The sequence below is a fragment of the Phyllostomus hastatus genome, unplaced genomic scaffold (genome assembly GCF_019186645.2).
Source record: "Phyllostomus hastatus isolate PE091 unplaced genomic scaffold, TTU_PhHast_1.1 phas_contig_209, whole genome shotgun sequence".
NCBI classification, from domain to species: Eukaryota; Metazoa; Chordata; class Mammalia; order Chiroptera; family Phyllostomidae; genus Phyllostomus; species Phyllostomus hastatus.
The window spans coordinates 15,782,581-15,799,805 of NW_025333735.1; the positions used below are offsets into that span (position 1 = coordinate 15,782,581).

The 17,225-nt window shown below is 38.2% G+C and overlaps 1 protein-coding gene across 1 annotated transcript in view; it reads left to right on the plus strand.

Annotated features, from left to right (window-relative positions):
- The first annotated feature begins 353 nt into the window (after nucleotides 1–353).
- The window catches only part of ANKRD13C (ankyrin repeat domain 13C), an 83,333-nt gene continuing 66,461 nt past the window's right edge, over nucleotides 354–17,225 (plus strand). Inside the window, exon 1 of the mRNA XM_045835289.1 lies at nucleotides 354–1,156. Coding sequence (XP_045691245.1) covers nucleotides 712–1,156 — 445 coding nt within the window. The 5' untranslated portion in view covers nucleotides 354–711. The remainder of the gene's footprint in view (nucleotides 1,157–17,225) is intronic.

Genomic DNA, 17,225 nt, shown 5'->3' on the forward strand with positions numbered 1-17,225 from the left:
AGTAGCTCAGTGTATGGCAAGAAGCAGATGTTTAGTAAATGTTTATTGAATGAACGTCCTGTGCATCTCAGTGACATCATATCCTGCGTACACGGACGTACACTCTTTTGCTCAATGCCTAGAGGTCGGAATGTTTAAGTCATTGTTTATAAGATGCATCACACATTCAAACGCAGGCTAAGGTTTCTGAACGTCCATTTTTGCAGCGCGACCACAGGGAGCGACGGGTCGCCGTCTTCTAGCTAAGAAATTCCAGCTTGAGGCAGAAACACGTTACTTGGAAGGTGCCGGCACTCGGCCACTCCGTGGGAATAGGAAGTGCGGGGGAGGGATCCTGCTGCTCACCTATCGCGGTGTTTCCTTTTTTCTCACTCCCGGGGGAGCTCTCGCGAGAGAAGGCAGAGGAAGATGGCTGTGCCCTGTTTTTCGGGGTGAGGCAGTGGTGGCTATTGGAGCGGCAGGGGCCGGGATCGTAGTGTCGTGGGTACCTTAGCACTAGCTCCCCCCAGCGAGCGCGCGTTCCTTCGTACCTAGGTGAGAGCCGGCTTTTTTTCCTCCGGGAGATGCGTTTGTTCGGAGCTCGGGGGCTCTGTGGGAGTTCATGCTGCGCTGGAGGCTCCTGGCCACCGCTCTAATCGCCCTGTGCCGCTGCAGCGCCTACTCCGTCGCCGGCGGTGAGCCCCCCGGACCCTCTTTCTGCCCCTGGCGGCGATGACTGGAGAGAAGATCCGCTCACTGCGGAGGGACCACAAGCCCAGCAAAGAAGAGGGGGACTTGCTGGAGACTGGGGATGAGGAAGCGGCGGCTGCCCTCAGTGGTACCTTTACTGGAGGCAGGATCGGCACCAGCGGCAGCGGCAAGGGCGGCAAAGCATGTCATAAGATCTTCAGTAACCATCATCATCGGCTCCAACTGAAGACAGCTCCGGCCTCCTCCAATCCACCCGGCGCGCCAGCCCTGCCGCTGCATAATTCCTCTGTAACCACCACCTCCCAGTCCCAGACTCTTCTAGCGGGCACCAATCCCATTGCCGTCGCCGCGGATGGAGGCATTTGCCCCTCACACTATCCAGTGCACGAGTGCGTCTTCAAGGGGGATGTAAGGAGACTGTCCTCTCTCATCCGCACGCACAATATCGGGCAGAAAGATAATCACGGTGAGGAGTGCTCGCCCCTCTCCACCTCTCCTTCCCCGAGCCGAGCCGAGGGTGTGCCTCTGGAATCCTAGGTTCTTCTCCAACAAACCTTTCTTTCCTTTGCTTATCCGGGTCAATGCCCATAAATCACGATGGATTCACTAATAGCATGCCAGTGGTCAGGGGATTGGTTCTTGAGGGTGCAAAGGAATGTTTCCTCCTTGCCCACTTCAAAGTTTTTAGTGAGAAGCTGTTTTGTTTGTGTTTGAGACAGGCCTTCAATGTGTGTTGATTCTTGATTATGAGAAATATTAGGTTGCTTCTTATCCATCCTGGCTTGCTTTCTTTCTTTATGGAACTACATTTCTTTCTCACCCCATCTCTCACCTTGGGATCTTGACTCTGGGCTTAACATATTGCCCACCTACCTTCATTAGTTAGATACAGATTCCAACTTGACTGCAACCAACTGGTTGTGATTCCTGCCTGCCAGGTTGTCTGTTTTGTAGGAGGGTTTTTTTTTTTTTTAAACGCTTTAGGGAAACTTAGTTTGATACAAAATGTCCACACTTTGCATTTAAGATGGAATATAGAATGTTTTGATTTCTGAAAACCACACAGTTCAAATTTTTGGCATTTAGAGCAAATAAAGTGATTTCTGAGTAGCTAAAATTTGCTGGAGTAGAATTTTGAGTTTTTTGCTTGTTTTACATAGGCAGTCGCTAATAGTAATGTTTCATCTTAATGATTGCAACTAAAAATAGTACTGTAGTTTTTCATAGTAACTTCATCGTAGCCTATATGACAGATACAGTATCATTTGTTATTCAAGGACTATATTTCTACTTTTTGCCTTAACTCAGCCGGGTTTTTTTTTTTGTTGTTTTTTAGTTCTAAAAACACTGCGATTGGGTTAACTTTTTATTATGAAAACACATGTAAACACTGATATTTTCAACATTTCATAGACAGGCCATTTAAACTAGTTGGCAAGTAACGTCGCTAGCTCTGCTTTTAACTGAACATGACTTTTTCATACGTTCAGTTAGAACACTGGGAACTCTTTGCTCAAAATAATATAACAAATTGATGAAAAGCTTGTGGAATAAGCTCCATTAATTCCATTGGACGCTAGGCTTCTTGTTTAAAATAAGGGCAAAAATTGAGATAAAGTAAGAATTTTGTTGATTGTATAATTTTCTAACAACTGTGCTTGTATTGTGAATTTAATAGTATCGTAATAATATTACTACCTGTCATTTATCATAAATTAAATCCCCCCAAAAGTTCCTGAAAACTGCACCCAGTTTTTTATTCCTACCTTTAATTTAAGGAATTATTTTACTACTGTTGCAACAAACGTTGTCGTTTGTTGGTAGTTATTATATTTTAACTGGGGAAGAGCTTTTAGTGGGAGATATAGTGTGGCTTCAGGTTATTAGTCAATTATTAAGAACTTTTTCACATTTGGACTTAATAATAGCTCTGTTTTATTTTAATGGCCACTGCCTTTGAAAGAAATGTCCCTGAAAACAATTCAAAGGTTTTTTTTGAGGGATAATTTCTTTTCAAATAAGAGACAGACAAATATGACCAAGTATGATAGTATGGTATGTTAGAACTGATTTTCTTGAGTAATCATAAAAGATACTGAGTGGCAGTATTATTGAGCTTCTGTATTCTATAATGCAACATTTAGGAGTTGGTTGTTAAAATACAAATTATGTTGAAAGTAATTGGAATCCTAAGTATCCCTAAACTCTTTTCCTTAGTCCATTGAAATTCACTTCTTAAATTGCCTTGGTAGACCAAATATTCACATTGTACTTAGTAACCCTTATATTGTTGATATTTCTGATGAATGTAATCAAGGTTCACATACATGTGGAAAGGGTAATTGTTTTTTCCTCTGCAATGTACATTCTCATGTCCTGCCATAAGGTCTTCTAGGAAGAGCAGCTTGTATTTAATATGCTACTTCTTTAAACCCTTTTCCCAGTAGCTGCATGATTTCCCTATTATATTCTTACTTTTAGTCATGATTTTTAGTAGCCTGGATACTTTATTTATATTTTTAGAATGCTTTTTCTTTCAAATTACAAAAGAGTACTCATACCGGTGCATAGCAGAGCTGTAAAGTCATACTACATCATATCATGTAGTTTTATATTCACTGTAGAGATTCCTTCCACAACGTTTAAATTGTATCTAAATTGTAGATACAATTTATTGAGTGTGTCAGAACTATGCTAAGTGTTTACATTATCACATTTAATTCTTACAATAACCCTGCAAAGCAGTTAGTTTTATCCTATTTTAAAGGAAACCTTTCTAAAGATAGCTTTATCCTATTTTAAAGGAAACTTTTCTAAAGTTGAGTATTTAGGATAAGTTGTAAAGATGGGAAATAAACTAACAGCTATGACTCTAAAGCCCATAAACAACATCTTTGTAAACATTTCTATTGATCAGGACCCACTATATTGCAAAGAAGTCAATTCTAATGTGTCTGTGATAGTTTACAGCAAAGTTCTTTAATACATATTTTCCTATTTAGTCATTATAATAGTTTTGTAGAGAGACTGCCATTGGAGAGCTCTCAGAGTTTTTTCTGCAGAGCCCGAATCTCTCACTCTTGTTTGTTCCGTGTCTTTTTTATTTAATGGCAAGATAAATGGGCTCTCTTGCTCACATGATAGCTGGTTAGATATTTGACAAGAGCTATCATGTTCTCCTTGTCTTCCGGTAAACATTTCTAACTTCTGTATCCATTCTTCATATAACATTGTTTATAAAGGGCTTAGAATGGTCCCAGAAACGTAGTGCATACCATATTTTACTGTGTATGATGCACACCCACATTTCTGTGTGCATTATACACAGGGTTATTATACCCATTATTACACCCATGTATGTAATCATTATACCCATGTATAATGTGCTTCCTTATTTTTCCCTCAAAAACTTGGGCAAAAAAGTATACAGTATACATGGCAAACTATGGTACTGTGTGTGTGTTGAATAAGGAAATGAAAATCTTAATCATCATCTTTGAGTGAAACTCTAGTTTTTTTAATGTCAAGTTGAATAGGAGCAAGGACAAGGCTTTTTGTTTTGTGGTAAAATGTTGGTTGAGTATGAATTACTTTTCTGAACGATTAATTATTTTGAAGAATACTGTATTTGGATCCAAACACATCTTTTGAAATATAAGTTAAATATAGTAACACCTGTAACATCTTGTATACTGTGTTCAAATTTGCTAAGTGATTGTGACTCATATTTAGGTAACAGCTTTTTTTGGAGTGGGTAAAAAGATCCGTTACAGTAAATGTACACAAATTTATTAAACTTTGTATCTTTGGTGTATCCTTAGTTATATAGCACCCTTTTCTCTTTTGCATAGAATTAAGGTTTAAGTCTAAGCCTTTTTTTCTGCATTGACTACTAAGATTTTGGGGGGTCACTTTTAGCCATTGGTAGTTAAACAAAGCATCATGATTTTTACTTTCTCACTTTTAGAATTGAGAATGTTTGTGAAGCATATGGAAGATTTCCTTGATTTTGACAGCACTTTCTATTTGTTAAACATGTAATTTTGTTTTTTCTCTTAATTGAGTTAAATATTTTTAGAAGTGAAGCAGCTTCTCTTGGACATTAGTCAGAAGCTTTTAGTTGCCACAGTGATGAAAGTTGTTGATATATAAATTGCTCAAACCAGCCTTTTCTAGATTTTGAACAATTTCTGATTTATTTTGAGAGACTTGGCAATTTTTGCTGACTTTAATTACATTACCTGGCACGTGACAATCCATCTTCTCTATACACAGTTAATGTTTATTTTTACTGAGTTGTGTAATCTTCTTGAAACTATTTCACACTGTGATTATAAATTTCAAATTTAAGTTAAAATGCAATTTAGAGCATTCCTGCTAATGCAGGTAACTCATTGAAGTGATAAGGAAATGATTACTATGTGTAATATCTCTGCCTGGTAGCTGGCAGATTTCTTCAGACAGGGATTTTAAAACATCTCAATTTTGAAAGATTAAAAAATATATGTTTGAAAATTGAGGCAATAGCATAATCTGGTGTTCATATGGTATATTTATTCTACTCCTTTCTACATTTTAAAATTCTTTTTGATTTTATCTGTTTTTGTCAGTAAAATCTTCACGATAGGTGATGTAGTAGAATAATATATAATATGTCTGTTTGAAGAGTGACTACAAAGCTAAACTTTGCATGGCAAAAAAAATCTTGTACTGAGCCTCTGGTGAACAATTATAGCCATGAGGGTTATAATGATGGCACGTCTTTAAAAGAACATTAGTTCCTGTATATCTATCCCCGTGTTTTGTAGTCTTTTCTGAACTTTGGTTTTCAAAGGCAGGCCTTATTTTTCCCTTCAGAAAAAAGTGGTTTCTGGAGACCAAAGATAATCCATTAAGTGTTACACACTTTCACTGGATTCGTGGGTAATGTGGTAGTGAAGCCTGTCACTCTGCTGACCTGTTGGGTTGATTCAGTTGATCTTGCTTGATGACTATATGATATGACCTTCCACCTTTCACCTCTTTTCCCATGTGCATCTCCAACAGAGTAGGATGGTCCATGGATTAAGTGGTTCTGTTTCCTGATGGCATCATCATTAGCACTATAGAATGTGACCTACTGATTAGAATTGTAGTATGAATACATCTACAGAGCTACCTCATAAGAGGGAGGGGGAAATCCTCTTCTCTAATTTCCTGAACTGAGCTACAATAGGAGTAGGAATTCTGACCTTCCGCGTTGGGCAAAAAGGAAGCAGAAATGAGCAGTTAATGACAGTGATATGTCCTGGGCATCCGCAGTGAGGCAGGGGAAATCTGGAGGGTTCACTGGAGACTTGAACATTCTTTCCCCAAGTTACTGTCACTCTCAAGTCATAGAAATCTAATGCAGAGTACAGTGTAGTTGCAAGGATGCTTTGGATTCTGGAAAATAGGTAGTTTCTCAAAAGTTGGATGGGGGCTGGGCAGATAGACACTGTTTCTGTTCATACACCATTTATTTCATTGGAAGTGGGATGGAAGATCAGTTTTAGAGGAAGACTGAAGCATATAAAAATTGTGTTAGGAAAAAGAAAAGGTCTTTTTTCTAATTGAACATTATGAATGGTGCTGTCAGGATATGTGAGGTTTAATTTTGTGGTTTAGTTGAATTTCATCTATTCTTAAGCTTGTCACTCTTGTTGAAATCCTGAAGATTATCTGCACAACTAACAGGTCATCTCTATATTTGGAATCAGATTGGAGTTTGATACCATGCTTCGGTAAAAACTGGTTTTTATGAAATTATAGTATTTACTAAACTGCTGAAATAAGTAGATATTGGAACATATTTTATTAATTTATTTTTAGAGAGGGAAGGTGAGGGGGAGAGAGAGAGAGAGAGAGAGAGAAACATCAATGTGTGGTTGCTGGGGGTCATGGCCTGCAACCCAAGTATGTAACCTGACTGGGAATCGAACCTGTGACACTTTGGTTTGCAGCCCACGCTCAATCCACTGAGCTACGCCAGCCAGGGCGATATTGGACCATATTATTGGAACAATATATTGGAACATTATAATGTCCAATGGGAGACTGCATTCGAAAATATTTTACTCTGAGGGCTCATACAATAATATGAGGCCCTCAGATAATAATAATAGCTATTAATAGCAACATCTTGCTCTTGCTTTTTGTGTTAAGTATCTTCCAGCAAAAGATATGTTTTTGTTTTTGAGGTTTAGATAGAACTTCACTTGAGATTTATCTGATACTTGAATTTATACTGTGAGTCCACTACAAGAGCAGGTTCATATGACTCTCCTGTAAGTTTTCTATAGTTTGTTACTAGTGTAACTGAGTTCAGTGTGTTTGGATTCTTAGTGGTAGATATCTATCAGGCATGTTAATGCATGCTCTCTCTTACTCAGCACTGTACTGAATTCTATAAGCATGTGTACAGTCTTGCATATCGTCTTATGCATATCTGTCCTTTGGTAGGCTTTCATAGAGAATCTTGCATAGACCTGCTTTGTCCTGGGGTGAAATTGTTTTTGGAAAGTAAAAACAGATTTTAACACTATTCTGGTGGTTCTTTATCTTATTTTTTATTTTATTTTTGTTCATTTATTCCTTCATATAACAGATATATACTGAGGTCCCAAGACGTGATAAACAATGTTTTAGGTACTGGCTGTACAGCAGTAAACAAAACAAAGTTCCTGCTCTCCTGCAGCTTCCATTTTAAAAGGGGGAAGGTAAATAATAAACAAAGCCATAGATATATGGTAATGATAAATACGGAGTAAAATAAAGCAGGATGAGAAGAACAGAGAAGATAGAGGAGAGGGGAGGTAGTAATTATTTCATTGAGGTCAGGTTCAGGGAAGACATCAATGATAAAATAAATTTAAGCAGTTATCTAAAGAAAGTTAGGGAGCAGAGGTACCTGCCAGAACAGAGTTTCGGGCAGAGAATAGCAAATGCAAAGTGACCATGTTCAAGGAATAGGAAGAAGGCTAATGTGGCTGGAACAAGGGGTAGATTGGTAGGAGATAGGAGATTTGAGAGGTAAAACTTTTGCAGACCATTATTAAATATTTTGGCTTTTATCTGAGCAACATAGGACACATTCCGAGCATTTTGAGCAGAGGAATAACACTGATATTGAAAGTTTCACTCTGGCTGCTTTGTGATGCAAAAACTTGGTTGTGCCAAGGTGAGTTTAACGTGCTATTTTAACAAGTGAGGGTACCTATGGGAATAGTGAGAAGGTAGAGTTGGTTTGGAATTGAAGATGGATTGGATGTAATATGTGCCAGTATGAGCTTTACTACACAGGACAGTATGATTTATGAGAGATAATACAAAAATTCTCTCTTATTGCTTACTTGGATGGGACTTGAAGGTATCTGTAGAAGCTGGAGCTATGCTGGTCCTAGTACTTGTAATATCCTACTTTGCTACCTAGTTAGGGGCACATCGAGTCAAAACTATTTTAGTAATAATACAAGGTCATTGCTTGCCTTTCTCACTGTGTTGACATTTTTGCTCATGGCACAAAAACAGTAGCAGATAAAATTGTTGGAACCTTAGCATGAATCAAAGAACCAAACTGCTAGTAGACATTGTATTATTCACAGTCAGGTACTTGCAGTTTTTTAAAAAGCCATTTTTCACCCCGACCACATAGCTCAGTTGGTTAGAGCATTGTCCCCATATGCCAAGGTTGTGGGTTCAATCCTGGGTCAGGGCACATACAAGAATTAACCAATGAATGCATAAATAAGTGGAACAGCAAATCGTTTTCTCCATCTCTCTCTCTCTCCCCCCTCCCACCCTCTCTCCTCCCCTCCTTCCCTCCCTCTTTCTGTCTCTCTAAAATCAATCAATAAATAAAAAAAAGTCATTTTTCTTAATGCTATTGATGGAGCTGTAGAAATTATTAATTTTACTGTCTTAGTCTCAAGTACATATCTTTTTTATATTCTTTGACATAATATGGATTATGCATGATGTTATTCTGCATACTGAAGAGAGAATAAAGGAAAATAGTTGGGCAGTTGTTTGAATTAAAAGCCAAAACTGGCTGTTTTTGTCATGGAACCCCGTCTTTACTTGAAAAAAAAAAAACAACTTACAGACAAACTATGGTTATTTCAAAATGTATGTTTGGCAGACATTTTCTGGAAAATGAATGAAGTGAGGCTGTGCCTTCAGGGAATACAATTGATTGTATTTATTGCCAGTGAAAAAAATTAAACTCTGAAATGAAAATAAGCATTTGGGAAAGGTCTCTGTCACTCTAAGCTTGACAGTTTCCCAGGATTTAGACTGTTCTGGCCAGATTGGTGATATTACCAAACGTGATTTTTTAACCTTCATTCTCTATGTGGTAACAAGTGTGATCTTAAAATGTATGGGTGTCATATCATGTCATGTCATGTCCTTGCTCAAGATCCTTTAAGTGCCTTCTCTGCTTTAAAAGTAAGTTCATATTTACTGTAGTTACAGTCTTTCATGATTTGGCCCTTGCCTACTTCTGTGATATAATTTTGTACAAACCTCTCCTTTTTTCTGCGTCTGTCCTTACTTGTTTTCTTTCAGTTCCTTGTATATGTCCAGGTTATTTCTGGCCTTTGTCTGGAATGTGTTCTTTTCTCTGTTATTTCTTAGTTCCTACTTTTAGATCTCATTTTAAACATTATCTTTTTGGAGAGATTTTTCTGACTGAAGTATCAAAAAGTATGTCTGCCTTTATTATTTTCAGTCTTAGCCTTTTATTATTTTTCTTAGCACCTGTCACAATCTAGTTTGTTTTATGTTGCAATTATCTTACTGTCTTTTATGAATATAAGCTCTAGGAGGGCAGAAGTTATTTTTAGCTTGTTAATGGATGAATTTCTTAATGTCTAGCACTATGTCTATCACATAGTAATGCTCAATAAATATTTACTAAATATAAATGGATTTTACTTTTGGGTAAAATGTCAGAGAAATAACAGAACCTACGAACTTGTCTGACTTGTTAAAATACAACGACACTAGAATCAAAGTAGATTATTAGGGAAATTTTTAATAATTAATGTGGTTACATATAGAAATTATTTCAATGACTGACAAATGTTCTATTCTGGAAGCAATGTAGTATGACATGAAATCCTTACTGATTAGAACACGGGTCTACAAACATTTAAAGAACAAGATAGTAAGTATTGTAGGCTTGCAGGCCATACCATCTCTTGCATAAAAGTAGTTGTAAACAGTTAATAAACAGTCAGCACATGGCTCTGTTGCAGTAAAACTTTATTTATGCTATAACCCCGAATTCAGAGGATGAGAAACTTTCTTGTGTGATAAACCTGGCAAGAGCGATTTTGTGCAATCTTTATTCATTGCTATTATTAGGACTCATAACAGAGGAAAAGAATAAGATATAAGCTATTGCTAGTATTTTATTTTGAATAGAGATTCACACCAATGAAGCAAGGGGTCAAGGAAGCTTGTTTTAGTTCAGGACTAATGAGCGGGACTAACATTGGTGATGGTTATTAAGGCAAAATAAGTAGTTTAGTAAAAAGGCCTTTGTAAGGAGGACTTCTCCTTTTAAAAATGTTAGGAGTATGAATGAGTTCTTATTGCAATCCTACTAAAAACCTTACTTATCCCCCACTTTTTAATTAATTTATAAACAGCTTTTTGCAATATAATTCATATACAGTACAATGGAATAATTCAGAGTATACAATTAAATGATTTTAAGTATATTTATAGTTGTGCAACCATTACTACAATCAATTTGAGAACATTATAATCACACTAAAAAGAAACCCTGTATCCTTTAGCTTTCACTCCCCAAAACCCCTCATTTCCCTACCCCTAGACAACCACTAATCTACTTTTGTCTCCGTAGATTTGAATGTCCCAGACATTTCCTGTAAATGTAGTTACATAGTATATGGTCTTTGTGATTCGCTTTTTTTACTAAGCACATTGTTTTCAAGGTTCATCCATGTTGTAACACATTTCAGTGTACTTCATTCCTTTGTATTACTGAATAATGTTTCATTGCATGGATGTATCATTATATTTATGCATTCATTAATTAACAGACATTTGAGTTGCTTCTATTTTTTGTCCAATATGAATAATGCTGCTTTGAATACTTCTATATAATTTTTTTTGTGTATATGTTTTCATTTTCTTAGGTATATCTGTTGGTGGGTCATGTGATAAATCTATGTTGACTGTTTTGAGGAACTGCCAGACTGTTTTCCAAGTGGCTACACTGTTTTACTTTCCCAACGGCAGGGCTTGAGGATTCTGATTCCTCTTCCTTGGCAACACTTCTTATCTCTTTTTGATTATTGCCATCCTAGTAATTACAAAGTGGTATCTGATTGTAGTTTTGATTTGTATTTCCTTAATGGCTGATGATTTTGAGCATCATTTCATGTGCTTCTTGTCCTCTTGTATATCTTCTTCAGAGAAGTGGCCATTTAGATTCTTTCCTATTTTTAAATTGGGTTTAAAAAATTATTTAGTTGGGAGAGTTTTTTATGCATTCTGGGTACAAATATATGTTTGCAAAGTATTTTCTTCCTAAGTTGTCTTTTCACTTTCTTGATGGCATCCTTTGCAACACAAAACAATCTAATTTTGATGGAGTTCAGTTCACTTATTTTTTGTTGCTGTGTTTTTGGTGTATCTGAGAAACTATTACCTAATCCAAGATTACAAAGATGTACTCCTTTGTTTTATTTTCTAAGAGTTTTATATTTATAGTTTTGCTCTTGCATTTAGGTCTGTGATCTATTTTGAATTTATTGATGTATACATCTATTTTTGTGCAAGTATATACTTATTAATAACTGTGCTTTCATAGTAAGTTTTGAAATTGGGTAGTGAGTCCTCCAACGTTGTTATTCTTTTTTTAAATATTGAAGCTATACCGCACTGAAAAGAGTCCTCAAGAATGGGTTAGAAATTTGCAGGTGAAGAAAACAGCACTGTCTAGTCTTCCATGTTAAAAAGAATCCCCCAAGTTACATTCAAATGCAAGAACAGTTTATTTTGGGGAAATAAACAAAAACATTCCTGATTAGTCAGAATAAAGAGCTTGTAGGAAAATAGCAAATAATGAAATTGCAAAGATTAGCAAAAGACAAACCAATGAGGACCTGGAGGCAGCACTATTGAGTTCAGACTATGGTATAGTCTATATTTTGGAATGACAGTTTAATTTCAAAATGATATCTCAAGTCATATTTACAGCCTAAAAACCTCTTGATCATAGATGAAAGCAAACCTATAGTAATATTTTAAAATGAAGTTACCAATTAAAAGATATTATTAATTTAGATATTAGCATTTTTAGAGTCTCTACATGAACAGTCTTTGCCAATAAAATGAGCTACACGCATATCAAGAAATCATAGATAGGATAAGACAGATTTGATTGCTTTATTGAAGATATTTGTGTAATATATGATTTACCCCAATTTTATAGCTGGACAAAACCTGCAAAGATGATTCTTACACACACACATACCCCTTTTTCTCAATAAAGTCAGAAGAGAATGGGAATTGTTACCAAAAACAGCAAGATAGTATTTTATGTGAAATTTCCAAGACATGAAGAAATTCACTAAATTTAAATTGTATCTATAAGTAATTTTATCAAAAACCAAACAATTGTATTAAAAATCTTCATCTTAACCATTAGGAACAAGAAAAAGGCAGACTTTGGGATATAATTCACATTATGGTCTTCAGAAATAAAAATTTGAAGTACAAATTTTTCATTATTGCCTGGCAATATACTGTATTTCACCATGTATAATGCACTCCTGTGTATAATACACACCCACGCTTTAGCACTATTAATGTATAATATGCACCTTTATTTTTCCCTCAAAAACTTGGGCAAAAAGTGCACATTATACACAGCAAAATACGGTACTCCTCAGTTTTCACACCTTAGAACTCATCTAGTTGAAATATAGAAACCACTATGATACAATTTTTTTAGGTGGTGAACTTTTTAATATGTTTTATTATTTCTGTTTTTAAAACTTACGTTTTGTTGGTTATACTATTACAGTTGTCCTGATTTTCCACCCCTCCAACTCCACCCAGCATCCCCCCACTCCCTCAGGCAATTCCCCCACCATTGTTCTTGTCCATGGGTCATGCATATATGTTCTTTGGCTACTCCATTTCCTATACTGTACTTTACATCCCCATGGCTATTCTGTAACTACCTATTTGTACTTCTTAATCCCCTTACCTCTTTACCCATCCCCTCACACACCCATCCCATCTGGCAACCATCAAAATGCTCTCTGTATTCATGATTCTGCCTCTGTTCTTGTTTGCTTAGTTTGTTTTCTGGATTCAATTGTTGATAGATAGGTATTTATTGCCATTTCTTTGTTCATAATTTTCTTATTTTTCTTGAATAAGTCCCTTTAACATTTCATATCATAATGATTTGGTGATGATGAACTACTTTAGCTTTTTCTTGTCTGAGAAGCTCTTTACCTGCCCTTTGATTCTAAATGATTGCTGGGTAGAGCAATCTTGGCTGAGGGTCCCTGTTTTTCATGACTTTGAGTATTTCTTGCCAGTTCTTTCTAGCCTGCAAAGTTTCTTTTGAGAAATCACTCAGGGCAACTGTAATAGCATAATCAATAAAATATAATTATAAAAAGAAAAAAAAGAAATCACTGACAGCCTTATGGGAACTCTCCTGTAGGAGATTAACTCTCCCCTGTAGATTAACTTCTTTGATCTTGCTGCTTTTAAGATTCTTGCTTTATCTTTAGACTTTGGCATGTTAATTATGATGTGTTTTGGAGTGGGCCCCTTCACATCCATTTTGTTTGGGACTCTCTGTGTTCCTGGACTTGCATGTCTATTTCCTTCACCAAATTAGGGGAGTGTCTTTTTCATTATTTTTTCACATAGATTTCCCATTTCTTGCTTTCTCTTGTCCTTCCGGTACCCCTATGATGCAAATGTGGGAATGCTTAAAGTTGTCCCAGAGGTTGCTTATACTACCCTCATTTTTTTTGGATTATTTTTTCGTGTTCTGATTGGTTGTTTTTTTTAATATATTTTATTGATTATGCTATTACATTTGTCCCATTTCCCCCCTTCCCTCCCCTCCACCCTGTACCCCCTCTCCCACCCACGTTCCCCCCCCTTTAGTTCACGTCCATGTGTCATTCTTATGAGTTCTTTAGCTTCTACCTTTCCCGTACTATTCTTGCCCTCCCCCTATCTATTTTCAACCTACATTCTATGCTACTTATTCTCTATACCTTTTCCCCCCCTCCCCTTCTCCCACCCCCCTGCTGCTAGCCCTCCATGTGCCCTCCCTTTCTGTGGTTCTGTTCCTGTTCTAGTTGTTTACTTAGTTTCTTTTGGTTTTGCTTTAGGTGTGGTTGTTAATAATTGTGAGTTTGCTGTCCTTTTACTATACATGTCTTTTTCTTTATCTTCTTTTCTTAGATAAGTCCCTTTAGCATTTCATAAAATAAGGGCTCGGTGATGATGAACTCCTTTAATTTGACCTTATCTGAAAAGCACTTTATCTGCCCTTCCATTCTAAATGAGAGCTTTGCTGGATAGAGCAATCTGGGATGTAGGTCCTTGTCTTTCATGACTTGGAATATTTCTTTCCAGCCCCTTCTTGCCTGTAAGGTCTCTTTGGAGAAATCAGCTGACAGTCTGATGGGAACTCCTTTGTAGGTTACTGTCCCCTTATCTCTTGCTGCTTCTAGGATTCTCTCCTTCGTTTTTACCTTGGCTAATGTAATTATGATGTGCCTTGGTGTGTTTCTTCTTGGGTCCAACTTCTTTGGGGCTCTCTGAGCTTCTTGGATTTCTTGGAAGACTGTTCCCTTTGCCAGATTGGGGAAGTTCTCCTTTATTATTTGTTCAAATAACTTTTCCACTTGTTGCTCCTCCCCTTCTGGTACCCCTATAACTCGAATGTTGGAACGTTTAAAGGTGTCCTGGAGGTTCCCAAGGCTCTCCTCGATTTTTTGAATTCTTATTTCATCATGCTTTCCTGCTTGATTGATTCTATCGTCCTTCTGGTCCACTGTATTGTTTTGAGACTCAGATTCCTTCCTTTCACTATTGGCTCTCCTCCGCGTATCTTCCTGCATCTCTTTTATGGTAACCCGCATCTTTTCATCTAAATTGCGCCCCAAATCAACCAATTCCCTGAGCTTTCTGATCACCAGTGTTTTGAACTGTGCATCTGATAGATTGGCTATTTCTTGGTCGCTCAAAAGGATGAGTCCTGGGGGACTGATCTGCTCTGTTGTACACATGTCTTATGTCTTTCCCTGTCTCTATTTTTTTTTTTTCCGGTCTGGTCGCTCTTGTTATGGTGGGGGGCGGAGCCTTAGGTGTTCACCGGGGCTGGGCACCCCAGTCGCTAGATTGTGACGTTATATGTGGGGGCGGGGGCGGGAGCGGGGACGGGAGAGAATCAATGGCGGCAGTTCAGTTCACCTGGGCCCAGACCCTTCCCCGGGCTCCTGGGCTGCGAGCTCTGCCCTGGTCCACAATCGCTGCCCCACTGGGTCCGGCAGCCGCAGCTTGCGTACTCAGGGATCACCGCTGCGTTCTTGCGCCCCGGATGGCTGTCGCGCCGATTCCGTGCCAAACTTTCCCCAACCTCCGCACGCCGCCGACCCGCGCCAGCCCCGCGCCCGCTCGGCTCGTCGTCTCCTACCAGTCTGGATGTACGGGTCTACTTCAACTTCTTGGCTGTCCAACTTCCATTCAGATATATCCTCTGTCAGTTCTGTGTGTTATGCTGACCGTAATTTATTGTTGTTCTAATCTTGGTTGTGTGAGGAAGTACGATGCGTCCACCTATTCCTCCATCTTGCCGGAAGATTGGTTGTTTTTTTTCTTCCTTATCTTCCAAATCATTGATTTGATTGTCAACTTTATCCACTCTATTGTTGTCTCCTGTAAATTGTTCTTAATTTTAATTAGTGTTTCCCTCATTTCTGACTGGATCTTTTTTATGCTGTTGAGGTCCTCACTAAGTTCCTTGAGCATCCTTATAACCAGTGTTTTGAACTCTGCATCTGATAGATTGCTTATCTCCATTTTGTTTAGCTCTTTTTCTGGAGCTTTGATCTGTTTTTTCATTTGGGCTATGTTTTTTTGTCTCCTCATTTTGGCAGCCTCCCTGTGTTTGTTTCTATGTATTAGGTAGAGCTGCCTTGACTCCTGTATCTTGGTATTGTGGCCTAATGTAGTAGGTGTCCTGTAGGGTCCAGTGGCACAGCTTTGTCTATCACCCAAGTTGGGTACTCAAGGTGAGCCCTTCATATGGGCTGAGTACACCCTCCTTTTGTAGTTGAGCCTTGGTTGCTGTTGGCAGATCAATGGGAGGGATTTACCCAGGTCAGTCAGATCAAGGGTTGACTGTGACCACTTACTCCCAACCTCCACTCTCCATGGAGGATCAGCTGTGTAAAGGCAGGGTGGTGGTGCTCTGATGTGATCTGGAGCTGTCTACTGGGTGTGCTAGTCCTGTGGTTTCCCAGGTAGTGCAAGCCAAGGTCAGCTCCCCCTGTGTTTTGCCCCGGGCTACCGTGCCTGAGTTATAAAGCAATCTGAGATGGCTCCTACTTGTGTTGGGCTTGGCGATTCCCACTCGAAGCCAAATTGTGAATCTAGGCTTGCTGCTTCTAGTCCAGGGCCTGTAGCTCACTTAGGCCAGCTGTTGCTTGTTTGATAGGATTTAGGAAGTAGTGCATTCTGGACCAAGACCAACCATTCATATGGAAAAGCAGCTTGGGTGGCCCTGTAAGTTGGGTGGGGCAGTGTCTGTGGGGATCTCCAAGGTGAGTCAGGGAGTGTTGTTAGCCAGGTTGATGGAGTCTCAGATATGGCAACAGCTTGCTGGCTCATTCTGGATGGATGTGGTTTCTTTGATACTGTAGTTGTCAGACTTCAACTAAATTTCTGACTGTCTTGAGTGATGGTAGTTTTATATTTTAGTTGTAATTTTGATGTGGTTGTGTGAAGAGGTGAGCCATGTCTTCCTACACTACCATTTTGACCGGCATTCCTGATATAATTTCATAGGTGTCCAAGCTTTTATCATCTCTGGGCCACAGTGGGAGAAGAAGAGGTGTCTTGGGCCACACATTAAATGCATTGCAACATGTAATAACAAAAAAATCGCACAGTGTTTTAAAGTAAATTTACGTTTTTGTGTTGGGCCACATTTATAGCCATCCTGAGCTGCATGCAGCCTGTGGGCTGCAGGTTGGACACCCCAGCTTTAATGACTAAAGCATGCTCCGGAAAAGATATTGTTACCAAAAGTTATTGGTATAAGCTATTTTTTAAAAATACAAGCTTCAATCCCCCCCCCCCCCAATTTCACATCCTTTAGAGTTGAGCTAGTTATCTTCTAAAAATGCTATATCATAATGTTAGAAAGTTTACATGGGTAAGAATGAAAATTACAAGACCAATGAAAAACTGTTCTGGTTTTAGAACAGTATTGTTGA